Consider the following 27,726-nt stretch of genomic DNA (forward strand, 5'->3'; position numbering starts at 1 on the left):
GACTCGCCATAGTGCAGTACTTCAGGCAGTACAAGGAAAGCTCTCAAGTGACTGGTTTGTGTCCCTGGCTTGCTTTCTAGAGTCACTCCGACTGATGGGTTTGAGGTCAGGCAAGAATATTCCCCATGTTGGACAGATTTGGAGAAGGGGGTGGTGGTTATCCCTTTCCATGTAGCCTGGGCATGTTGCTTCCTGCAGTCATACAGGCATCACCTAATGGTTCCTTCCTGTTCCAGGGACCGAGGTTTGGACAAATCCCTTAAGCTCCCTTTTTTCCTTCCTGTGGCAGACGCAGGAGGAAACATGGCAACGCGTGATGAAGAAAAGGCTGAGGTCCTTAACGCCTTCTTTGCCTCAGTCTTTAATAACAAGACTAGTTGTATTGAGGGAATCCAGCCTCCCCAGCCAGAAGAAAGAGACTGGGAGAATGACCCCCCCGCATTCCAGGAAGAGTTAGTCAGTGACCTACTGCATCACATAGACACACACAAATCTATGGGACCAGATGGGATACACCCGAGGGTGCTGAAGGAGCTGGCTGGGGTGCTCGCCAAACCGCTTTCCATCATTTACCAGCAGTCCTGGCTGACCGGGGAGGTCCCGACAGAGTGGAAATTGGCCAGTGTGACGCCCATCTATAAGAAGGGTCGGAAGGATGATCTGGGAGATAACAGGCCTGTCAGCTTGACTTCGGTGCCCGGGAAGCTGATGGAGCAGCTCATCCTGAGTACCATCATACAACACGTGCGGGACAACCAGATGATCAGGCCCAGTCAGCATGGGTTTATGAAAGGCAGGTCCTGCTTGACAGATCTGATCTCCTTCTACAACAGGGTGACCCACTTATTGGATGAGGGAAAGGCTGTGGATGTTGTCCACCTTGACTGGTGACCTTTGTGTAAATGGTGCCTTTGACACCGTTTCCCACAGCATTCTCCTGGCAAAACTGGCTGCTCATGGCTTGAATGGGCATATCGTTCACTAGGTAAAAAACTGGCTGGATGGCCGGGCCCAAAGAGTTGTGGTGAACAGAGTTAAATCCAGTTGGCGGCTGGTCACGAGTGGTGTCCCCCAGGGCTCAGTTTTGGGGCCACTCCTGTTTAACATCTTTATTGATGACCCAGACGAGGGTATAGAGTACACCCTCAGTAGGTTTGCAGATGACACCAAGTTGGGTGGGAGTGTTGATCGGCTCGAGGGTAGGGAGGCTCTGCAGAGAGATCTGGACAGGCTGGAGCGATGGGCTAAGGCCAACTGTAGGAGCTTCAATAAGGCCAAATGCCGGGTGCTGCACTTGGGCCACAACAACCCCCAGCAGTGCTACAGGCTTGGGGAGGAGTGGCTGGAGAGCTGCCAGTCAGAGAGGGACCTGGGGGTGTTGATTGACAGCCGGCTGAACATGAGCCAGCAGTGTGCCCAGGTGGCCAAGAAGGCCAATGGCATCCTGGCTTGTATCAGAAATAGCGTGGCCAGCAGGGACAGGGAGGTGATCTTACCCCTGTACTCGGCACTGGTGAGGCCGCACCTTGATTACTGTGTTCAATTTTGGGCCCCTCACTACAAAAAGGACATTGAATTACTCGAGCGTGTCCAGAGAGGGGCAACGAAGCTGGTGAAGGGTCTGGAGCACATGTCGTACGAGGAGTGGCTGAGGGAACTGGGGTTGTTTAGTCTGGAGAAGAGGAGGCTGAGGGGAGACCTCATCGCCCTCTACAACTACCTGAAAGGAGGTTGCAGAGAGCTGGGGATGAGCCTCTTTAACCAAGTAACAAGCGATAGGACAAGAGGTAATGGCCTCAAGTTGCACCAGGGAAGGTTTAGACTGGATATTAGGAAGCATTTCTTTACAGAACGGGTTGTTAGGCTTTGGAATGGGCTACCCAGAGAGGTGGTGGAGTCCCCATCCCTGGAGTGTTTAAGAGTTGCATTGACATAGCGCTGAGGGATATGGTGGAGTTGAGAACGGTCAGTGTTAGGCTAATGGTTGGACTAGATGATCTTCAAGGTCTTTTCCAACCTAGATGATTCTGTGATATTTAAGGTTTTGAGGCCTTTGGTTTCCTAGATATTTATTCTTTTATTTACTGTTGTTGCTGGTGAGTGTTTTGCCATTGGTGCAATCTGAGAGCACAGCACATGTTCTGTAGACCCTTCTGAACACGATGCCCACAGTACAGATGGTTGGTAATACTGCCATGACCATCTTGTCTTGTATTCATTCAGTCTGAGGCAGAATTGCACATAATTATTAATTGGTAGCATATGATATTAATCAAACTGTGTATTTCAGGAATCTTTGACACACACTGATATCTTTATGCGAATGTAATGTGGGATCAGAAAGATAGAGGCAGTTGGTTGGGGAGACACTTAGTTTAGATGTTTGATTAAAGCTTTATGAATTTTTTTCTTTTTCCTCACCAGCAAAGATGTGATAAGACATGCTGAAATCTTCCAGTGCCCTGTGGCAATGAAAGACGTTGTGGTTGTGGTTGTCCTGTGAGCTTCTGCTTGGGGTCAGAACTTCTGAAATTAATTTATGAACTTCTGAATAGAAGACTGAACATTGAATTTATACATGAACTCATTCAGTTTATTTATTTTCTTAAATGAGGCCATTGGCATAAAACTTAACAGACTGTTTTGTTTTGGGGAAAATGTGAAGGTTTTTCCCAAGTCTTTCTCAGACATGTATTACTTGAGTGAAATTTCTGCAAACGGGCACATCCCAGGATCTTATTCCTTAGGTTTGCAGTACTGTGTGTAAGCTGAAGTCATAAGTTATAGCAGAAGTAAAAAGGTAGCTTTACACAGGAATGCTCATTAGACTTGGCCAACAGTGAATTATGAAGCAATATGCATTATCTAAGCCCTGTGGATAAATACTAAATCATGGTGTAAATGCTCTTTAAAAATACTATGGTTTCTTTCTAAAAATTTCTCTTCCTTATTTGAGAATTTCTTATTTTTCCACCATCTAAAGCACATCTTTGGTATAAAATACAGTGTCTTTGTTTACTTGTGAGCTGATTTTTCAGGATAAAATTACTTCCTCTATTATTCTCCTTTTTTTTCAGTTGTCCAGAATCTGCCTTTATAATTAATTTTTGTCCCACAAAACTTAGCCATCTGTATTCTTGAATTCTGACTATTTTGCATTATGCAAGCTGTAGGCAATGCACAGCTCCTAACCCAAAACCCCAGAAGTTGTCATATATTTTTCATATGATTTTTTCAAAGGGCAATCTCTCATCATGAAAATGGGTTCTGGTGGTGAAATGTCGCCTGCAGCTGAAACATTAGCTGTACATGACATAAATGGTATGAATAAATAAATTGCTGAGCTGTGCAGCTGCTTTACCTTGAAACCATATCTGGGGAAATGCTATACTTTGAGCAGAAGAGCATACATAGTTTGCAGTGCCAGTTCAGAAAGTGGGACCTGCTTGTCAAGGATAGCTGGCAAAACCCTTCGACTGTCATTTCTACTGAGTCTCTCCCATTTCTGTGATTAATTGTCACCTAGATGCAGCACTCACCATGAAAACCAACATAGGCTGTTTTATTCTCTGAAAGTTTGTGTCTGGTTAGTTGTTAAATCATTGCTTGTGATGCCCCGGTCAGCGCTGCTTGTGCTTCTGTTGTCAGGGATTTAAATTTGACAATAAAACCTCCTGGGCTAATCTGTCTCAGGCTATGGTGTTTTATGTACCATTTGTGAATGGTCAAAGGAATTAAATATGGTATAAATAATGGCCTCCTGCAAAAGGCCATGTAGGGCCTATAGGACCAGTATTTTGTCTGCACTTTCAGCATATATGTCTACAATATTAATGTAATATTTCCTCTGCTTTTAAAGACACTTAATTTCTCTTTAATGCTGTGGAAAAGTTCTGACAGGCTGACACTGACAGTAGCCTACTGTGGGCATAAATATTGAACCCAAACTGAAAAAAATAATAAGAGAAAAAAGCTAACTTGAAGTGACTGAGGATGGCTTAGACCCCCCAGGTGGAAGGTGTCTCCCTGTGTGGTGTATATACTGACCAGAGACTAATGTAGCCATAATGTTCGCAATGGTCTAGATCTATCCACCCTCTGAAGAAATCCTGTTGGAGGAAAAATGCTTATCAGGGAAACAGCTGAGCTCCTTGCAGCCTTCTCTGCATTAGAAGCATCCTCTGAGACAGAAGAGACATATGTGTTAGGATCAAATATAATCCCAGAATACAGCAATTTATATTTTTGGGGATCTTTGATGAAGAACAGTAGCACAACACACCAAATCCGTTCCATCACGAAGTCTAGCACTGGTGGAAACGTTAGGGTTTCTGAAGCAGTTGCCTTGGGAGGACAGAAGAATGGAACATCCTTCAGGATGTGGTCTCAGGAAGCCCACAGAGGACTGATGACCCTAGGGTGCAGCCACTGAGAGCTCGGGGAAAGATGCAGCGAGTGAGCCTGGGTAACTCAGTTGTTCTGTGAGCGCAGTCATGACTCTGTCATTAAAGTGCTTCTCTTTGAGATCGTCCTGGTGATCCAGTCAGAATGACTTGACAATTGGTGGCCTGTGTGAAAACAGAATGAAAAAAGAAAGTATTATGGCAGTTGAAATAGTAGAAATCGTAGACTTAAGATCACCAGAAGTGTCTGTGTTGATTATATCCAGAGCAGCCTAACCCATATATTTTCAACTAAGTGCAGGGAGATCCCTTGTGGATAATGACATGATAGGTACTATAGTGTAAATAGTATTTTGTCTGTCAATCTAGGTATCTTCTTAAAGTCATCCATACCTTTGCCTCCCTTCTTGTGCAACAGCCCTATCTACCTTTCTCTGTTCCTTGATAAGCAATAAAGACAGACTTCCTTCAGCTACTCAGTTTTCTCATTAGTGGGTCTTCAGAGTTTGGCCATTTAATATTTTGGGTCCAAAACAGCCCTTTTTTTTCATGATAAATGGCAAACAGCTGTGTCCTCTCTTTCTTTTTTTGGACTATTTCATGCCGTACATGGCAACAAGGGAAAACGGAGCTCTGCTGCTTTTTGAATTAGCATCAGCAGGGCAGCAATCTTGCTTATGAAAAACTAGGTGTAAATAACACACAACAACTATTCAGAAACTATCAAGGTGCCGGGTTGGATGGGGCTTTGAGCAACCTGGTCTAGTGGAAGGTGCCCATGGCAGGGGGGTTGGAACTAGATGGTCTTTAAGGTCCCTTCCAACCCAAACCATTCTATGACTCTCTGATCATTACTACTTGGAAAAACATACAAATATTACATGTGAAAAGAACGTTTGTTTAGGAGTGCATAGGCAAGGAAAGTAGATGCTAGTGGGTGCTTCTAAAGTAACGTTTATGTTTGCAGTTAGTGGAGAGCTTTGAGAGAGAGGAAAACATTTAAAAAAATAAAAATACAATGCAAGGGTGTTTTTTCCTCCCTCAGAACGGAGAGTTGCCAATATATAAACATTTCAGAGAGAATTTTGCACCACCTCATCTTTATGTCAGGCAGCATTTAATGGTTGAATGATCTCCTGCCCCGGGACTTGGCAGCTATCCTCCAGGGGCTGACTTTGAGGATTACAATGACAGTCTATCAGTGGATCTTTTCCAATATAAACTAGACTAGGACCATTTAAAATCAGTTGCTATCAACAAGTCAAATTAACTTTATTTATGTTAGAGGCTTTCCTATGAGTATTTTATAACAATGTGGAATTTTAATATCCGGAGGGGCTTTTCCTGTTGTTGGTGTGATTTGGGAATGTTCTAATTCATGTGATTAAGAACAATTTACCTGATTTTTTTCAAAATTGTGTGATTTGTAACATTCAGGTCCAGTCAGCATCTAACTCACAGTGCTCATACAACTTTTTCTGATCCCTGCTTTTCACAGGTGGAAATAACACTTCAGGATATCAATGACAACCCACCAGTATTCCCCACAGATATGCTTGATCTGACTGTAGAAGAGAATATAGGAGATGGATCTAAAATATTGCAGCTGACAGCCATGGATGCTGATGAGGTAGGAGCATGGGTTTGTATTGGAATATCTGTACATAAAATGCTATTCTGGAAATACGTGTTTTTACCTGTTCCCTATGTGAGAGCTTGGCCTTGGGAGTCATTGTGGTCATGCTTTAAATTGCGTTTGGCCCATTCACAAAACTGCGTTCAGTATCTTGGAGTCACACAGAGGCAAACACACAAGCAAGACAAATACTCTGTTACTTGAAGGCTGCTCATTGGTTTGTATATAATGAGATAATGCTTTCCTAACATCTCTTAATGAGCAGTTCCACTCATGGCAAAAAATGCCTCACAATTTGGTTTTAGATGGTCTTGTTGTTATCAGTCTCATCATATACCATACCCGATGACATGGCGAAGGTGCTGGACTGCTCAGCCTGTGATAAAAATTGATTGACATTCAGTTTAAGACCACAGCTTGAGATCTAAACTAACTTTGAAGAGATGTTGTAGTTGAACCCAATTTCAAAGTGTACGATAAAATGAATGTGAAGCAAACCTTGGAGAACAAGAAAACTTTTGATAATGCCTGCTTGAGCTTTGACGAGAACTACTTAATATCAATATTATCCTTTCCTAAAGCAGGCTTTATTTCACCAAAAACAGGGGAAAAGAAATAATGCTAAAATATGTGCTCTGCACATGAACCTGTTTGCAAATAGTTTTGCCCACTTAGATTCATGACTGTGAGGATGCTGTAACTAAGGAACTATTAAGAAATTAGCAAAAGCCTTTGAGCAACTGATGTTAAACAGTTGGCCAGTCAGCCTAGTGAGGGATATTGCAATCTTGTTGTATGCATCAGGCAAATATATCCACATATGATTTGATGTATTCATTTCTCTTGGAAAGTAAGTTATGAGAATGTTAATCATGTTGTTTCATTCACTTGAACTGATACTTTCCACTGGGGAAAAGGCCTAAAAAGAGAATATGAGCATGCATATGTTGTCATTAAAGTATAGGGTTACACTTGACAACAATGAGCAATTCTTGCATTCAAATAATATGGTAATTCAATCTCCTCAAGAGAATTGTATTTCTGGCCTTTTTTATGTTAGCTTGGTTAGTTGTCCTGTGGTTGTTAATTGATGTATTTAATCTTACTGCTACAGAGGGAACCACTGGAACACCCCCAAGAATGGTACAAATGTGATGACGAACTTTTTGTTCTTCCTTTTATTTTCTGGTAGCAGCCTGACATACAGACAAAAAATAGAATTTTGGAAAGGTGCATATCTGTGACAAAAACTCTAGCTATTTGTCTTCAGATTCAGAAGAGGTAAATATTGAACTACCACTCTCTGTTGTGATATGGCAGATAACTAAGATTTTAGCAATATTTTATGCTCCAGCCTCTTTTTGATCATTCTTAAACTGCACCTAATATGTTATCCATTCTGAAGCACTGAATCTAGTGGGAACTGATTTGTTACTTTAAACAGAAATCAGTCAATCTTTTTATAAAAAGGGATTATTTCAATTTCCCTACCAGAACATTTGTAACTCAAGCCCTTACAAAGAGTCTAAGGTTTTTTAGCAATGTGCAGTTTAGGGCCGAGGTGCTTACCTTTTTTTTTCTTCCCCCCTGCACCCACCCCCCACTTTGAAGTTGAGAGCACAGTGGATGTTTCTTGGTTTTTCATATAATATTCCTTCCTGTGACATTACGCTTTTCTGGCTTCTTTCTTTGCACGTGCAACCTATATATGCAGCTTAGTAAAACAGCATGCTGCCTTTTCTACATGCACAGATGCTTTCAGAATCAAAAGTTTTAGCTTCAGAAGAGTGACAGAACCCTTAAAACTCATGGCTGTGGTGTACAAGAACCCCTCTTACAAATATTTTAAAATGCTAGTATGAAGGCTGCAAATTTGAAACCCTTGTCTGTTATAATAAGGACATTGTAGAGATCTGAGAAAAGATGGAAAGATGTTTTCTAGGTGCTAAGTGGTGTACCAAAGGCTTTGAAAATTACAACAGCTTCTAGCACTTTGCAACTTTTAAAAGTCAATTTGTCAATGTGAAATTTCCATGCAGCTTTTTAATAGTTTTTTTTATCTGTATTTTGTTTTGCTTCTCACCTAACTTGTGTAAAGTTACTACTTCGATTAAACCAGTATCACATGTGGATGTAGTTTTAGCTGTGCTCTATTAGGAGGACACTGGCTAGTCAAACAAGCAGTGAAGAATGTGGTCACCTCTGAAATCTTAAATTCTCATCAGATGTTTTTGCTAAGCCACACAATTGGAGGAAGGCGTGTGATGTCTCCCAGGTACACCTGAGCACACAGATGCTGTGTACACTGAAGCACTGCATGCAGCTCTTCAGGACTGGGCACTTGTACAAGCTTGTTTTCTTTCTAAATTTCATGTTATCGGTTAGCTCAGTCTGACTCTTTGAAATAAGGTTCCAGAGAAAATGTTTGGCACGAGGTGCTCTCATAAGGTCATGCTTGTCTCTCATCTCACATATACGAGCGAGTGTTTATCTCTGTTAATCTGCTTTTTTAGGCAAGAGTGTTTGAAACAGCTATAGAATTTCTTTCTCCCTGATCTCTTTAATCTGTTGTTCACCACAGAAATGGCACTCATGTGCCAGTGGCAGGTTTCAGCTGTGAAAGCTGCCTTCTAGTACTTAAAGGGGGTCTACAGGAAAGCTGGGGAGGGACTGCAGTGATAGGACAAGGGGTAACGGTTTAAAACTGACAGAGGGTAAATTCAGACTAGATATAAGGAAGAAATTCTTTCCTGTGAGGATGATGAGGCACTGGAACATGTTGCCCAGAGAAGCTGTGGCTGCCCCCTCCCTGGCAGTGTTCCAGGCCAGGTTGGACGGGGCTTTGAGCAACCTGGTCTAGTGGAAGGTGTCCCTGCCCATGGCAGGGGGGGTGGGACTAGATGATCTTTAAAGTCCCTTTCAACCCAAACCATTCTATGATTCTGTGAGAGCTGAACTCTGGCCTGGCACCAGGGGAGGACATGGTAAATATCTGCTTGCCCACCAAAATGCATTGCCAGGCGTAGTCAGCACATGGGTACTTGTGTCTGATGTTGGAGGTTACCAAACCTTCAGTGCCCTTAAGCCTGTCTTGGGAAAAGAAGGACATGACCACAGGATCTTAGATCTCTTTCTGTTTTCCCTTAAAGACCAATGGCAATCTGCTAAGAAGCAAAATTTATAGCTGAGTACTGGCTTTTGGGGGAAATATTGGCCAAGCTGGTGCTGCACGCTCTAGCCAGCCACTTGCAGCCCCTGGACCACCCTCTGGCTGCAGCATCACTCTGCACAATCCATTCCCAGGAGGTGGATGAAAACAGAGCTCAGGTAGCATCCCTTTTTCTAGGAAACCTTAGAGCTAAGACCTATATGGCAGATCAATTTTCTTGTTAATAATAAATTATACAAACTGGATGCAGGTGGCTTTTCTCAGTGTTTGTGACAGGGTAGAGCTGATGCAAAACGTACTGTATCAATATTTTTTGAATGGAAGTTTCCGTATTTTTTTCCTAAGCTTTATTTTCAACCCTTAAAGGGGAAAAAAATAAAGGTGATAATTTTTCTATGTAACGTTACTTTTCCTTAATTTTCCTTTTAACCAAAATGCTCAAAGTCCATATGAATCCTTTTTTTTTCCAAGGACAAATGAGATACTTTGACCCAAAAGAAAATGCTTTTGCCTTCCAGCACAACTCAAGAGATCAGAACTGTGATTTTAATGACACATGATTTGTCACTTTGGGGCTGTTTATTTACAGCAGTAAATGTATTTCCATGCAGAAACTGGCCTTTGAGGGGCTGATGCAAGTACGGCTCCCATGAGTTTCTCCTGAGTGGGAGCTGCAGCTCTTGCCATGCGTGCTGACTGGTGGAGCTGCCAGGTGGCCACCCCTGCTCCTCCTTCCTTGCCTCCCTCCCTCTCCTCTTCCCTCCATCCCACCTCCAGACAGTGAGAAAGGCAGAGCTGATCCCACTGTCAGGGATTTAATTTAACCTTTGAACGTAAAACAAGAAGAATAAACAGTGATCCCTGTTAAGAGGAAAGACGTTACACTACTCAGTGATGCTGTCTTGAAATTAAAAAAGGTATCAGAGCTTTATGGTATTGACTGGATGCAATCCTTTTATGAACACTGGATCAAAAAGTATCTGGGTAATCTCGTCATTTCACGTCTCATAAAATGTGTGCGTATGCATCTTTACTGGGGGACTGAAGCAGGGATTGGGCAGGAAGGCTGTTTATTAAAGGAAACTGTTCTGAAAAATATTTGCCAAGTGCAGTTACTGGAACGATTCTTGTCTTACTGAAAATTATGATGTGGTTTTCCTGGCAAATAACTTGATTTGACCACTTCTGTTTTTACTTAGGGAGCCAATGCCCTCGTCACATACACTATTATTAGTGGTGCGGATGATAGCTTCCACATTGACCCCGAGTCAGGAGACCTGATAGCCACCAAGCGCCTGGACCGGGAGCGCCGCTCCAAGTACTCCTTGCTGGTTCGTGCTGATGACGGCCTGCAGTCCTCAGACATGAGAATAAACATCACTGTTAGCGATGTTAATGACCATATCCCCAAATTCTCCAAGCCAGTGTATTCCTTCGACATCCCAGAAGATGCCACTCCAGGTAAATGGGAAATGGCCCTAAAAGTGACTGAATTTTTTCTTTTTGTCAATCCATAGGGATTTGAGGGGGAAGGGGAAGCAGACCTGTCTGACTTGGCCAGGGCTGAAGGTGTCTATCGGATGGGGTGGAGAAACGGAAGGTTTCACATCATGCTGAAAGTCTGTTTGCTAGGAATTCTGTACCGCTAGGAAATATGTATCACTAGCGAGGTCAAATTTCTTTTCAGTGGGAAATAGAGAAATGGTTGCCACTCAAATAAATCCTGGATGTGGAATAGGAATGATGCCTGTATCCTGATGGAAGCCTCTGAGAGTGACTACTTAAAAAATAGCAAACAGAAAAGGAGGAGGAGGAGCAACTTACAGGATACAAACAGTATAACCTATCATGAAGATGTAATGGTGATGCTAGTACTGATTTAGTGAGCTATCTTCAGTGAATATGACTTACAGTACTTAATTCAAGTGGAGGATCACAAAATGGGTGATCATTGAGCAGCCAGTAATACACCGATTCCTTAATATAATATTCCCTACATGCACTTAGTTACTAACCCTAACATCATATTTCCTTGATCTTATCTTTGACTTCTGTTTTTGACAAGGTTTTTGTAGAAAATCTAACCTTTTGATAATTAATTCTGGTTCCTAAATATGATCACCAATGTCTTAAGTTGTTGTTTTCTCCTTTTAAAGCTTGTTTCATATGCAAGAGTGTTTTGATGTTTAAAAGTTAGGTTGTAAGCTAGAAAATATTTAGACCAAACAAAAGTGTTCAAAAACTGTGCTATATTATATGTCTCCAGATGAGAAATTAGTATTACTTGCAATAAAAAGTTTCCAGTATTTTATAAAAGCAGTATCAGCTGGTATTAGTAACTGAAGCATCTCAGAAGCTTGTTCTAAAACATGAATAAACAACGGAGATGCAAATGACATGGTGATAGCTTTCAAGCTTTTATTAGGGCTTTGACTTATAAGTGTGTGAGGCTCAGACAGGGACAACCAAGACTACACCCATGCCTCCAACTTTTGCACTCTGTCCCACAGTCACAGTCCCAGAATTCAGTGGTGTTTTGCCTTAAGGGATTACAGTGCAATCAGCTGCGCCTCAGGAATCCGATCTGGAAGTAACTGAGACATCTGCATATGACAGGGTGGTTTGGTTGCTGATCCCCAGCTATGCTTTTCTCTCTTGTTGCTCAGAGTCTTGAGGCTCAGTCTGTTTTAGCAGGAACAACCCAGGAAATGGTGAGCATAATTCCCTCCACATTAAGATGAGGCTTCTCTCTTTACTCATTGGTGGGGTATACATTTGTGCCTTACACCCAGCTCAGCAGTGATGGATGCTGAAGGAAGGAACAGGCTGATTTTGTACTTGAAGTGCTGAAGCATCTCCTGTTTCATTCTCCAGTGGTCCCGGAGCAGTTGGCAGTCTCATCCAGAGGGGAAGTGCTGCGAGATTGCCTCTTTGGAGCTCTCCACGCTATCCCAGCGAATAATTCCCATTCCCCTTGCAGTCTGGCAGCTGGGATTGGGAATTTACCTTCCCTGGTCCTCAGCGAGGTTCTCTACTGAGCTTCCCTGACCCCGCCATGCTGCAGACTCGTGGGAGGGCTGATATTCCCATCCAGCTTTGGGACAGCCCTCTTCACCAATTAACACGCAATCAGAAATGTCAAAGTGTGAGGTAATCAAATGGATGTAAAAGATACCAGCCTGTTCAGTTGGAGGGTGGTGAGACACTGGCACAGGTTGCCCAGAGAAGCTGTGGCTGCCCCCTCCCTGGCAGTGTTCAAGGTCAGGTTGGACGGGGCTTTGAGCAACCTGGTCTAGTGAAAGGTGTCCCTGCCCATGGCAGGGGGATTGGGACCTAGATGATCTTTAAGGTCCCTTCCAACCCAAACCATTCTAGGATTTTATAATTAAAGGAAGTTATAGCACTATTCTTCATTCTGATGATAAGCAGTTTTCATTGTCACATTGCTCGAAAATAGTTAACTCTGCTGCAACGCATGTAATTCATCTGGTTCCATGGAAAAGAAATTAAATGATTTATTTTCTTGGAAATGAGCTGATCCTAATTATAATTAGTGTTCCAAATACTAAAAAGTGACACTTAATTTCCAAACTTTAATAAGATAGGTCAGTCGTGCAAATGCAGCTATGCAGAAATGAAAACAATGGCACAAATTCACAAGGAGTTGAGTTTCAGAAAACAGTGAAGAACAGACCCCTATAAGGTTTCTAGTTTTCTAACCGCAGTTACCCTGTGAAGGCACTTTTTCAAAAAGCAGAGCTGGGATATTTGGTATGTACTGACATTTAGGTTTCTGCATTTAGAAAGAAATATCTAGGTTTCAGAACTCATATTTGTCTGGGGGAAGAGAGGGTCCTTTGAGACGTGGAAAGACAATACCTATCAGGAGGAAAGGTATTTTTGCCCCAGCTGATACCTAATCTGGACATCTTCCCGTTTAAAGATAAAAACAAATGTTCCTGGCCATTTCTTGGGGGTTTTTAGTAGCCCTTTAAAGTAAACATCATACTGAATACTGTTCCTTTCAGCTTTGAAAAACCTTTCATAGTAGTTAGTCATACAATATTGAGGCTTGAATTTCTACCAGAGGATACCCCTTATTCTACAGAGCTGCCTGATGGTGAGCTGGCTCTGACCATACCAGTGATCTGCCTTTTGCAAGTGACTGATTTTGCGATCCTGTTGTGCTGTGCAGGTTCTTTAGTGGCAGCCATTCTAGCCACTGATGACGACTCCGGTATCAACGGGGAAATCACGTACACCGTAAGTGAAGATGATGAAGAGGGTGTCTTCTTCCTGAACCCCGTTACCGGAGTCTTCAACCTGACTCGCTCGCTGGACTACGAAGTACAGCAGTATTACATTCTTACCGTCCGTGCAGAAGATGGGGGAGGCCAATTCACCACCATCAGAGTGTACTTCAATATACTGGACATCAACGATAACCCACCAGTGTTCAGCACGACCTCATACAGCACATCTTTGATGGAGAACCTGGCTCCAGGATCCGCTATTCTCAACTTCAGCGTCACTGATGTGGATGATGGTAGGCGTTTCCTCATGTCCTGTATCTCTGATGATAAATATGTATTTCGCCTTAGCAACATATTAGAAGATGTAATAGAAAGGGCAAATTAGGGCTATCCTTCGGATACCATCGAATGCTTAAATTCACTGCATACTGTGTAAATAGAAGTAATTTTTCTCATATTTCACATTAGGTTTAAGCAGGTGGTTTCTTCCTTATTTTTATTTGTGATAAATAAAAAATACAGTCAAATACTGCTTTTAACTGCTGTTGTGGAAATGAGTTGCAGAGCCGTATTTTACCTAGAGTAGGTTACAGCAGTTGAACACCATGATTTCCCCCCCTGGTGCTTAGGTTGCACATTTAAATTAGACCTAAATGTTCTTTCAGATTTTTTTTTTCTTAAAGTTTATAATATATTCTAAATGAGGTTCTGGCAATGAGACATCATCTGCTATCATCTTATATGTACTCTAACTTTTAAGTGTATCATGAAAAGAATTGTCATCTACAGGGTATTGATAGTGGAGGTTAAAAAACTGATTAAAAGATATCATGGGAAAATTTCCCATTAAAATAAGCTTTAATCTTGGGATTATTTATGGCATCTAGAAGGTGTTAATGTATTGGAGTGTAAAAGATACAATCTTTATAGCTTGCTTACTCATTTTGTGATACAGTTTATGTCCAAGAAAGAATTAATTATAGAACATGGCCATAAAATACATAAAAATCGTTCCATAGTGTACTGCATTTTCTTAAGTGTCCACAGGCATTAGTCAGTGTGACTTAATACAAAATTATTCATAACACTCGTAGTGACTTTCTAGGTGAAGGTTATTTTTGTGACATGTTAAGCAACCTTGTCTCCTCTCAACTAGACACTGGATCAGCAAAGGCCATAGAAATGTCTTACACTGAAATGTGTGCTTCAAGCGCAGTGCACCTATATGCTTCGAGGAGTCCCAGTCTATGCACCTAAAATGACTGATCTGATCAAGATTATTCAGTAAAGCAGTTCTTCCTCATGAAATGCTGAGTTGTTGAACTCAAACATTTTTGTGGGAACATAAATTTTGTGCTGATGGATAGAACTTTCCATGGTAAAAATTGCGCAACTGGTTTTGAAATCAAACTGAGAAAGCGAGCAAGAAGAGATTCCATAAAATAAGCCAACAAGTCGGAAATTATAACTTGGTGACATTGGCTATTCTTGCATGGATCTCTCTTTCACCACTCTCATTAAAACTTTTATTTTATGTAAACTAACTATAAATTGGAGGAGGAACTTGTCCTTGCATCATGCGTATCCAGGGAAGGGATTGTTCCTTCAGACCTGTAGATAAATGGGTTGGGTCTAAACTATCTTCTCTTTTATTTCTCATTTTCCTGTTGGGAGTACAATGCTTGATTTCAAATCTTTTTGGAAGTTAATTTCACTTAACCATTATGAGTCTGTTTTCCTTTTCTCTTGCACCTCATATATTAATTTCCATCTGCGTGCAGTGGACGTGAACTATATCATAGCATTGACATATCGTTTTACATTCATCATGCACTCAATTATCAAGGAAGCAAATGAGTATTCGAGGAACAATGCAATGAAAAGTCAGATATCTTGCCTTTTATATTTTCTGGCACACTTACTTTTCTAACAGGCTAGATTTAAAGTCAATAGGGCAGAAATTTCATTCCAAGAGCATGCCAGGTTGAGTTCCCCCATAGGACTGTAACTTCAGCAAATGTTATGATCTATTGGTGTTTCTGTTTCAAGACCAAACTTGTTATCCTGTTTTGTGTTATATTTATCTAGAGTACAAAAATAGCTAGTACTATACTCCTCTGCATGTGGCTCACAGATAATGCACTCAATGCACACTAATATAATTTTGTTGATTATTTATGTTATATGATCCCATAGTTTGAAGGAGATCTGGAAAGACATTGTTTTATAATGAGGTATGCCTGTTGGTTTAGGATAGACACTGATAAAAGACAAAAACATCGTGATAGTTAAACTGCTCCCATTTTCATTTTGTTGTTCAACACACCCCTTGGGAAACAGTAGCTGTTTATCTCAGCTTGGACAGTTTCATATACAGATGCATAGTAAATATCAGCTACAGCTCTCGGTTATTTACAGAGCCTTAAAGACATTCATTTTGAGATTCAGATTGTAATTTTTTTCACATCAAATTAACAGTAAAAAATCTTGTAGTAAAGCACACGCTTGTCTATTTGTTAAAAAGTATGGCAAGATATTCCTCCAAGCAAAAACTGGTGGGTTTCTGAGATAGGCTCTACAGGTATTTACAGAAGGGGGGGGGGGGGGGGGGGAAGTCAGATTTTTTTAAAGTAAATAAATAAAAATAGAAACAAGATGCTTAAAAGAACATCATCATGAAGTTGGTGGTCCCATGTCTGAGCTCTCACTCAGAGTATTATCAGATTAACCCTCAGATTAAATAAATACAAAGCTCAACAAAGAGGATGCCCCTACATTTTTCATAAGAAAAGCCCAGCTCCAAACCTGGGGAGGGGGGAGTGAACGAGGGCACAATGCCAGCTTGGCATGCTGTGTTTTGAAAAGAATAGTTCATTAAGTGGCAGTCCTGGCTCCACTGATATTTAGGCAACTCTTCTTCTGCTTCACAATTTAATCTATATAAGCATTAGCAGCATCGAAACCTATGAGAATACAGGACAAGGAATGAAAAGGTACATGGAGGTGAGGTAAAAAAGAAGCAGTAAGTTTTATAGGAACAAACACCACCAGAGAAAACACTGGCGGGGGGGGGGGCGGGGAAAGAGTATTTTTAAAGTAATCTTCTTCTGTAAAATCTAATTCCTGCTCATCTCCAAAGTCAATTGACGAAAATATTGAATTGCGAGAAAGTACTTTACTGAAATCAGAAGACTTTCTTCCATATAATTAGTCATTTGAAAATACAGCTGAACAAAAAATAGACTTGCATTAAACTTTCACAGTGCTTCACTTGATCAAAGAAATGTAGAAACACTAATATTTGGCATATAAATGTATTACTGTCTTTAATTGCATTAAAATATTTTGTCTTTCATGTTTGGTTCTATTTATTGTATAATTAAGTTCCTACAAGAGAATAAGAGAGAGGGAAAGATGCCAATTAGAGTAGCTGCTGGGAGAAAGACAAGTAAGACTAGAGTTCCTAAGTCTGAGCATAATCAACAGCAGAGATTAATAAATCTAATGCAGGAATAATTTTATTATCAAAGCAATTCAGTCGGAGGAAAAAGAGCTACTGAGTAAAAATGACAAAACGCACAGCAAAGTAATCAGCTACTTAAGCAGACAGCTTGGTTTCTTGCATGAAAAAGCAAGTTTGAGGGGTAAATTAGTAGTGATCAGTCTGCTGATCTACTAATCCTAAATCACAGTCTTTATGACCCAAAACAAGAAAACAAAATTTTCAAAATTAATTAAAATAGGGGTAAGATACATACACACACCCATACACATATATATATGAGAGAAGACTCATTTCAATTAGGTGTTCCCAAAAATTAGTTGTTCAGAGTGAACTCTCAAGTTGAAGCAGTTACATACATTTGTTTCCTGTGTGGCATATTTAAGGTCATTTCACAGCCTTGTCACGACTCAGAATGCGTTTCCTTTACCAGAATTATAAATCTCTCCCTTGACCATAATTGCTAGTTATGTTTTGATCATAAGATGAGGGCTGTTCATCTGATATTTTGGAATACCATGCCGTATATGGGAAGGATACCTCTCCCTAGTATTCACTCTTGGCTTGCTCCGCTAGGCTTGGGAGTTTCTGGTTGTGGTTTTTTTTAATTGCGTAGAAGAATTCATGAAATAATTACATTAATAATAATGTTGCTTAGTTGAACTGGGGAAAATGGAGGAAAAACAGCTGTTCAGTGAGCAGCAGAACTATTGAGTCTTGGTTTCTGAAGGAAAATCCTTCAAAACCTTTACGCATGTTGCCACTATGCAGCTCCTGCTGAATGAAATGCAGAGATAAGCTCTGCTGGCCGTTCCCTCGGCGGCTGCTCCAGTTAACATCCTTCCTTCTCTCTCTCTTCAACTCTTGTCAGAAAATAATTATTTCAAAGGCTTCTGCTCCACTGTGAAACTTGGCTGAAATTAGCTGATGGATTCAAAACTGGTGAACAGACAGCACAATCGTACAGTCCTCATTTCCATAGGAAATGAGGCCAGAAACATTTATATCTAGGTCGGTGAGCTGAAGTCATGTTCTCTACCTTCATTCTCCCTTCCCTACCAGGCTCCAACTCACAGCTTTCCTTCAGCATCGCGTCCGGGGACAGCGCGGGGCAGTTTGGCATCGACAACAGTGGAGTGCTGAGCATCAGGCAGCCTTTGGACCGGGAAAGCCAGTCCTTCTACAGCCTCGTCGTGCAAGTCCATGACATGGCTCTTCTCCCGGCCTCCAGGTACACGAGCACAGCCCAAGTTTCAATTATTCTGCTGGATGTGAATGACAGCCCTCCAAGCTTTATCTCCCCAAAGCTGACCTACGTCCCAGAAAACACGCCAGTAGATACGATTGTGTTCAAAGCGCAAGCAACCGATCCCGACAGCGGTCCAAACAGCTACATTGAATACAGTCTGCTCCGGCCTCTGGGAAACAAATTCAGCATTGGCACAATTGATGGCGAAGTGAGGCTTACCGGGGAGCTTGACAGAGAAGCTGTGTCCAACTACACCTTGACTGTGATAGCCACAGACAAGGGCCAGCCATCCCTTTCTTCATCTACAGATGTGGTGGTTATAGTCCTGGACATTAATGACAATAACCCGCTTTTTGCCCAAAAGCTTTATAAAGTAGAGGTGGGGGAAAATACTTTGACAGGGACGGATTTAATCCAGGTGTTTGCTACAGATGGAGATGAAGGTACAAATGGGCAGGTCCGCTATGCCATCGTGAGCGGAGATGCCAATAATGAGTTTCGGATTGATTCTGTGACAGGGGTGATAACAGTTGCCAAGCCTTTGGACAGAGAGAAAAAGCCCTCCTATACATTGACTGTTCAGTCAGCTGACCGTGGGAGCAGCCCAAGGACCGATACCACAACAGTCAGTATTATTCTGAAGGATGTAAATGATTATATTCCCACATTTGAACTTTCTCCCTACTCCGTGAACGTCCCTGAGAATTTGGAAACACTCCCAAAAGTTATTCTTCAGGTGAGTACATTCAGCAAATAAATATTTATCTCCTACAATTATTAGCATGCCTCAATAAATGGTATTAATGTATAGTGTCTTTCCTCCAAAATTAAAAAGGAGCAAGACAATTGAGAAGTTGCCTCTTGGCTGTAGTCTAGGATGCAGTGGTTGTTGACTTGTTTTCCTTTTTGTTTGTTTGGGTGGGTGGGGGGTTGCCTTTTTTTGCCAAAAGTTTATATTATGCTTTGTAGTTTTGTTTGTGTTTTTCCAACCTATCTTCCTGCCCAGACTGGGACTTTAAGAGTTTTCTCTATCTCTCATCTCAGTCTCGACTTCCATGCAACAGATCTCTCAATCTGATCATTGCCTACATGGGATGAGGCTCTGTGCCAAACATTGAAAGAGCATTAGATGGATTCAGCTGGCAGGACATGCAATGATTGCTTTGATACAGAGCTCAGCCTATACCAGATCATCCATGGTTTTCACTGAGCCCAAATGCAGTCTTTACTGTATTTATGCTTGAGAAAAATAAGTAATCAACTATTTAATATTTTCATACTATGCTTTAAGTCCATCACCACTGTGTTAAGTCATTTTTACAATTACAGCTAATTTATACTAGACCTTAAAGTATTTGGATTAATTCAATACATTAATTTGGATTATTGTCATAGAGAATATTTTCTCTATCCCAATAAAATTTTACAGACCTTGCACTCATCAATTCTTGATATTTCTTCCCAAGTATTTGCATTGCTTTTGTAGGTTGTAGCAAGGGATGATGATCAAGGCCTAAACAGCAAGCTTACTTATGTGCTGGTAGCTGGAAATGAAGAAGGGGCCTTTACTCTCTCAGCCAGTGGAGAGCTGCGCTTGGTGCAGAGCCTGGACCGGGAGACAAAGGAGCAGTACATACTACTGATCACAGCTGCTGATGCAGGTAAAGCAAATGGGCAGTCTCTTCTGGTGAGATCTTGTTGTCACTGGAAAGCACTGCATTCTGGACAGAAAATATTTTCATGATGGTCTGAAACTTTAGTGGATGGGGATTGGTACCCAAGCTTCTGTTCAGATCTCTGTGGGGAGAGCTGGGCTTACTTGATGTTGAAGGGGGTTTGGTTTTGGGAAATCAGGATTTTATCCTATGTCTAGTTGTCTGATATTAGTAGGACTCACTACAGATTTAGATAGGTTGATTTTTGCCCTGCAGTAGTAAGTGGTCCTATCTAGGTCATAAGAGCCTCATGCATGGCAATTAAAAAACCAATATAAATGGCAATAAAACCCAATATAATGTTTTCATCAGAAATGTGCAAACAGGTCAAGACAATGGCCAGAAAATAGATATGGACTACTCATTTAATCTTACCGAAATCTTACCCCTGAAAATTAATGACAATTTACATTTCAACATTTTAATTTTCTGCTTTGCTCAGCATCCAGTCATACATTTGCTCCAGAATCCCAAATGCATTCCAAGTTCTGTCAGTTTATAACAGGACATGTCTTGTTATGAAGATTAATTACACTTTCACTTGAGGTGTCTGAGCACAAAAGTTTGGTTTCAGGTTTTGGTAGGAATATTAGTAACATTAGAACATCCTGCATCATATTCTGGGCTGATCTCTGGTCCCCCACAGCCCAATGGATTTAATTTACTGCAGAATTTGTTCTTACCTTCTAATAATAAAAATAGAAGCAAACCCAACTTGTTGACAAGTGGTTACGATTTTGTTTTCTGACATATTGCGTGCAGTATCCTGTGTCAGTGACAATATCTATGGCTTATATTTTCCTATTGCAGCAGTGCTCAGGTATTTCACAGTCTGAACACAGCTGAAGCTGTGAAACACAATTTTAGGACTTGATGTATCATTTGTCTTGAACTTTGGCTAGAGATACTGTATGCTTTGTATTTTTTACGCTGTCTTTCCATTACTCTGTGGCCTGTAAACTGCTCACTTGTGAGCTGAACTTGCTTGGTCTCAAACGTCCTTATGTTCCTTCAGAAGCTGAGGCTGGATATGTAAGGGAAGGCAGATCCTTGTATGTTAACTCTACTAGTCCAGGTTGGCAGGAGTCAGTTAGAACTGTACAGAACTTATTAGCTCTACATACAAAATACCTGAAGACTGAACTGATAAGGCATGTCACACAGCCAACAATTATTGTCCTTCTTGGAAAAAGGAGGGGAGCAAGAAGTCAGTTGTACCCCAAGCCTAGCACCATGTGTCAGCCAAAAGTTTGACAAGAGCACAATCTTTTCCTTGACTTGGGTTCCTAAAAAATATGAAATCCTGGAGATTTACCTAACCATACCAAATGAAAATATTTACTTGTGTTGGGAGAAGTCTGAGTTTCAGATAATACAGGGGAGACTTTAATACATGATGTGTGCATGGGGCCTTTGCTGACAAGAACAGCAGCATGTTTTATTACCTCCTATGTTTAAACATGTAGATATTATGCTGATTAAACACTGTTTGGTTTTTTTAATTTGCTATGTTCTTATAAAGCTAACTCACACGTTATTATTCCTTTCTATCATTGTTAAAAGGTACTAGCCAAAGTGTTCAAAAGCAGATGTTGAGTAATAACTTTAAATTTAACTGTTCTACTGTGATTAAGTTTATAATCTGACTAATCCACAATTAGTGTGATTTGGTATAGTTTTCAACCAGCCAGGTGAATAACGTTAGATAACATCTTCTGGTTAGACTGAAGACTTGCTCTAAGTTTATGCCATCAAAGAATACATTTAAAACTATGTTAGTCATGATTTTTCTAAACTAAAACATCACAGGAAAGTGTCCAGCTTCAGTAGAAGTCAATGCCAGAACTTCCCTTGATTTCATGGAAACAGGATGTGGACCATAGTCATAATAGATACTTTAAGTACTTTAAATGTATTACGTACTTAAGAAATTCTAGGGGATTCCTGTTATGTTTGAATTAGTCATACTGAGTTCAAGCAGTCTAGATGGTACAGAACACTCTGGCATACAGTTCATTGGAGACCTCTTAAAAAGCCATGTTTATCACAGTAATGTGGAACAAACAGACCAAGTTACGGACTCTGAGATTTCTGTCGAGCTACATCTCAAATTTTATATTACTATGAATTGCATTATCATACACAGAATGCACATGTACTTCTATAGACATTTGGCAGCTGAGTTAGAAAAGTATTATGTGGGAGGAAGCCCTTAAAAGAGTTGCAACTTATCAGAAGAATGTATTTTTAAAAAATAAAATATTTTTTAAAATATACAAAACATTACAAAAGCTACCGGTATGGGTATGTGATGGATAGCCAAGTGGTTACACACTGACCTTTGCTAGTCAGTGCCTTCTTCATTAAATAAGGTCGTTTTGGCTGTACTAGCAGAAAGATGGCAATGACACAATCTTGAAATGGCTAAGAGAAGTGTTTTAAGTATAATGTTCTTGAGCAACTGCTAAACGTTTATAAAAGAAACTCTCACAGGCATGTCCAGGTCTTTGCCTAATGTTAACTATTTCTTTAGAGTGTCTGAGTTTGTATTTGTTTGATAATGCTTAGAAAGAAGGTTTTTGCATAGATACAATTCAACCAGAAACACACATGCAAACCAGGTAGTGCTCCTCTGTAGGAAAGCAGTGCCTGCCAAAATGCTGAAGAAAGCAGACTTGTCTGAAATCATCCACATCCATATTATCTTTGAAAATAAGTCAAGTATTATACTTTGCACTTTGCATTTGGCTTTTATTAGCTGTAATAAACAGTCTTTCGGATTGTCTTTAGCAGCCTAAGGCACAGTCTTGCCATATATGGTGCATCTTATTCAGTTTTTTTTTTTTACAGATAAAAATCATGGTAGACATCCAGATGCAGTTAACTCTGGAAATGTCTGGGTAGCACATAAAGGGCAAAATTCTGTCTGTCCAATCCACTTCCCATTTTTCTTGGGGTCTGCATCTCAGTTTTTATAGGCAACACTGACTGGTTTAAAATATGCAAAGACAATATCCGGCTCCTATAGAAGTCTATGCCAACTCTTCCCTTTCTTTCAAGGAAGCAGACACAATACATACTAGAAGCACCTTTAAACATAGGAACTGATGGATTCCCAACTTGGTTTTGGCTGTCTTCCTGATCTCTCTATACATAATCAAGGATTTCTTAGTTTTATGTTTATTATCACTTCATGAACTTGTGCCCGTGGTTCTTATAGTGTTACCCTAGCCTGTGTCTGGGGAAGTTGATGGAAGGATTTTTAATTTTTCATTATTTTTAACTAGAGATGTCAGTCCAGTGTACTGAAAACAATCCGTGGCCTCAGAAGGGGCTTTGGTAGTGGCTGTTATTTCATCCTCAGTACCTTATGGGTTTTATAGCACGTATTGGCAGCATGTACACTGAGTCCATTTGTAGCAAGTGAAGGATTAGGACATTGAGAAGCAGCAGTCCGTGTAGCATCGAGCTGGCAGGGCTGCATGGGATGCTGGCCTAGAAATCTCTGTGCTTTGTCACACCGTGCAGGCGTGCTCTTCCAGAGCCCAGATCTCAGTCCTGGGCACATAGAAAGAGTTGTTAAGAGTTGAGCTGCTCATAAGCATGCTGGGTGGGTCAGATGGGGACCACTGGTGGGACCACATGTACCAGCAATGGAAATTTGGGCAGTTGTTGAAAAAATGCTTTCCCAAGCAAGAGCTCCCTTCAGGCCTAGAGAAGTCAGTCATGATATATGCATTGTCCTGGCTCTGGCCCAACTATTCCTTGGCCTTGCCTGCTAATCCTCCACCCAGTCCTCAGGGTAGATCTTGGACCAGCAGAGAGTCTTCCTTCTGCTCTGGGGAATGGAAAAGACTGATAAAATATTTTCTGGCACTTGGCTCAGTGATTTGTGGCCATGTAGCTTGCTTCATGCCCAGTTTCCACAAGACAGTCTGCACAAAGGTTCTTGATTTCAACCTTGTTTTATCATCACCCCTCCCTCACTTCTGCACTTCCACCCTGCTCTAACTACTGCTGGGTCTCAAATACTAGACTGCCACTCTAGGCAGTGGGGATTTACAAAGATACACACAGCATCCATCGCTAGGAACATTCGGCATCTTCCAGAGCTGTACACCTGTAGCTTTGATCAAGAAATAAAACATAATTCAACCCCAAAGTTCAGCCATTCCGATTTAGAACCCCTCTTGCAGCACAAGCTGTAAGACCAGAGTGCATGAATTATAAATATAATGACAGGCAAACTGATGGACTGTGGAATAACATGATAGTGTTTAGATTGCAGATGCTCCTCTAAAATGTCTGCTAACATAAATGCCAAGAAACCTACATGCAGCTATTTGAATGTGTCTTTATGGGTCTGTTTCTACCACATAAATCATTTGTTTTGCTTCGCTATACCCTTCTTCATGGCAAAATGGTTGGGAAAAGAGACTTTCTAAATTTTTTTTTTCACCCCATCTGGTGGGATGCAGCGCTGAGTAAACATTCAGCTCTGGCAGCATGACAAGAACTAGTGCAGCCGCTTTTATCATCCCTGTCTTTAACTCTTTGGGCAATTTTCTGGAGCAAATGTTAGCATTCCAACAGTCCTCCTCTTTTTATTTATTGGTTGCAGGGATGTCGAGTAGCACATCTGCAAACCTGCTAGCTGCTCAGGACTACTGTTTAAATAAACTGCAACAACCATCTCTTGATTTGGTTGGTCAGAATGGCACATTGCCATAATAAAACCAAAATCAAAATGTGATGTTTCTAATTAGAAGCTGTGTTCCTGTGGGGTTTTTTAATTATTTTTTTTAAAAATAGTCTATTTACTGATTTAGATAAATAGTTCTGAAAGAAATGAATCAGTGGACTGATTATTATATTTAGTTAGCTGTTCTTTGTATACATCCCTGTCCTGTATGAAAAACAACCATATGTTTTTTCTTTAGAAAATGTTGGCCCCTGACTTATGCATTCTTTCCTTCAAGAATGCAGGAGGGCAACCTAGCAGAGAGGTTACATCCTCCTCAGGAATTCTCTTTTGAGATAGACTTTTGGTTCCTTTCAATCCTAAAATCAAATTAAGTCTGACAATGTAGTTGTATTGCTTTTTAACACATGTGAAGATATTTCCCAGTTTAGTGTGACAAGTAAAGGACAACTGTATTTTCTAGTAATGCTAAGAAAGAGTCTTGGAGGTTAACATTGTGTGAGATTTATGTGACTGGGCTAAAACACATTTATACTCAGGCTGTTTTGTTAGCATAGACTGTATTTTTACTTAACAGGCAGTCTGCAGTCTGAAAAGATGTTGCCTGAAAAGAATGAGTTATATTTTTAAAACAAATTCAGCTATTTTTAAATCTTGTTGCTGTCAAAACAAACAAGCAACTCACAAGTTTCACTTAGAAATGTCTTGTTTTCCATGCTTTCTGTGCTATGTCTAAATATATACACATCACTTCAGGCTTCAGTGAGCTAAATGAAGCTGACGTATGCTTACCTTGGTGCTTAGCAGTTTACATAATGATTATTCTCTTCTATGGTTTTCTGTTATGCCACAGCTGTTCCAAAATGCATATTGTTTTCTGTCCCAGCTTCATTTATTTCCTTGCCCTTATGGAAGCTCTTCCTCATGTCAATGCTGTCTCCTTAAGTCTAGTTTTACTGCTTTAGTATTGTACTAGTTTTATTTTTTTTCTCGTTTAACACTGGTTCTAAAACTATCATTTTAGTAGTTTTGCATGATTTTTAATGTATTTATAAATCACACAGAGGGAGAACTGAAATGGTGTCAGACTTATCAGTGAGTTCATAATGTTCATTTTGTCTTACCATCATCTAAACTCAGGAGAGAAGGGAATTGAGAGTGGCTTTTTTGTATTTGTGGGAAGTTAATAGCAGGATCTTACCCTTTCACAAAGCCTAGAAACTGTTAGCACTTTTTAATTTTTCTCTGGAAGACGAAAGCTCAAAAAGCTATTTAGGAAGCAGGTTTATGGCAAAGTCAATCCAATGTCCCCTAGAGAGTAATTGTCAAGGAAGAGAGCATATCAATGTCTATATGTTGTGATACATTTACTTCCCAAATGAGATGAGGGCTTTAGCCCATCCTTTCAGAGGACCATCCCACGAGATGTGCAGTCCAGCCCCAGAATACCATTTGAGGGATTTAGCCTTCTATTTGGAGTTAAACCTTCATTATTAGATCACTATTTTCAAAATTGTTCAGCGAGAGCCTCTGGGCTAAATCCAAGCATCTGTGTTCTCTGGGGTGCGGTGTGGGCAAGACGTATATTCAGGTTGGCAAAGGGCTCAGGCTGGCCAGTAAAGTTGAAATATCTGTGAAAACAAAGTTTTTCATTCAGTTTAAAATCATGGACAGAACTTCAGTTTTGAAACCAACTCAGGCTGATGGTGGATTTTATCTGGATAAGACAAGCAGAGTTAGAAATACATGTTAACGATGTTTATTCTCTATAGTTCAGACAAACTTGTGGACTTTTAGAGAAGTCCTCAATTTAAGTGCATTCCTGTCCATTCGGATATTTATGTGTGTAATTCCCTTTCTGCTCTCTGTTGGGATCATGGAGAATCCAGCGAGTAATTGACGGGCTTATTTAGGGTGGGGTAAACTGCTTCTAGCTGAGGTTTGTAGGTGAGCTGTTCTCCTTTTCACTGTATTCAACAAAAGAAGAAGGGAAATTATTTTAAATAATCTTAAGATCTTCTCATTTGCTGTTATTAATGTATATATAAAATCGACCAGTTACTAAACTAGAGCCTTAAGATGTATTATTCTTTAGAAACAGGTCTTCAGAGATTTTGCATTGACAGAGACAGAGGCAAGGATGTTCAGAAATTGGGGTGTTGGAAGAGAGCCAGCTATGGCAGAACTGACATGGGAGGGGGGCATCAAGTACAGTGTGTGCATGTTTGTGCTTTGCAATATAATAACCTGCAGTCTAGCTGCACAAAAATACAGTAATGTTACTTAGGTCCAAGTGGTGTTGAGGAGCACTCCATAGGTTCTACTTCAGTATGGGTGTTTTGTTGTTTTTTTTGTTTCTAACAGACAAGGAGAATCCTAATGAGGTTAATGTATTTCTAGTCTAGAGTCTTGGAAAGTGTAAGATAAGATGTAGTAACACAGCCAAAAGTTTTAATCTCTCTATGGACATTCTTGGAATTACAGTTGAAAAAATCAAGTTTTATTAGGTAACTAAATCTTTTGCCTCTTTGCATCCCTCATAAGTAAAAGAAATCCAGACTACTGGTAGAAAGTTCATTGTTCATTAAGAATTGTCTGTTTCAAGGAACATAATTTTATGCCACCTAAAAAGATTGAGTGTAGGTGATGGTCTTTTTTATTCTATCAAGTTACCTCATTACTAATGAGGTAAAGAGAAATATAGGAATATCCAGAAATTCAATGTTGTTTCTCATCATTCAGAGTTTCTTCCAAGAACCTTGTAAAAATAACAAAGGAAAAAAATAGAAATAAAGGGCTACAAATACCAACTTTGCCAGGGATGCTTGTGCCATGAACTGTCAAAGCTGGTACCTGCTCCTTCTTAAAGGATTAATCTAATAAAAAGCAATTAGGATCATCTTTAATGCAGGATTACAGATTTATCTGATTAAAGTCTGAAATATTTTCAGTCATAAATTATAAAAGTATCTATGGTAAACTGAGATCAACTGTACTGTATGGAAGACGTAGTTCAAAGAAGTTCTTACTGGTCTTTTTCAAGTAGCTTATCTGCTTGGTAGGGATATTTTTTCTCCTTTATTTCTGTCCACTTTGG

The 27,726-nt window shown here is 40.4% G+C and overlaps 1 protein-coding gene across 1 annotated transcript in view; it reads left to right on the forward strand.

The window, feature by feature from the left end:
* Positions 1-27,726, forward strand: part of FAT4 (FAT atypical cadherin 4) — a 151,477-nt gene that overhangs the window by 71,977 nt on the left and 51,774 nt on the right. Inside the window, exons 2-6 of the mRNA XM_074864950.1 lie at positions 5,902-6,033; positions 10,408-10,669; positions 13,404-13,754; positions 18,026-18,948; positions 19,699-19,873. Coding sequence (XP_074721051.1) covers positions 5,902-6,033; positions 10,408-10,669; positions 13,404-13,754; positions 18,026-18,948; positions 19,699-19,873 — 1,843 coding nt within the window. The remainder of the gene's footprint in view (positions 1-5,901; positions 6,034-10,407; positions 10,670-13,403; positions 13,755-18,025; positions 18,949-19,698; positions 19,874-27,726) is intronic.

This window comes from Strix uralensis, chromosome 4 (assembly GCF_047716275.1).
Source record: "Strix uralensis isolate ZFMK-TIS-50842 chromosome 4, bStrUra1, whole genome shotgun sequence".
Lineage (NCBI taxonomy): Eukaryota > Metazoa > Chordata > Aves > Strigiformes > Strigidae > Strix > Strix uralensis.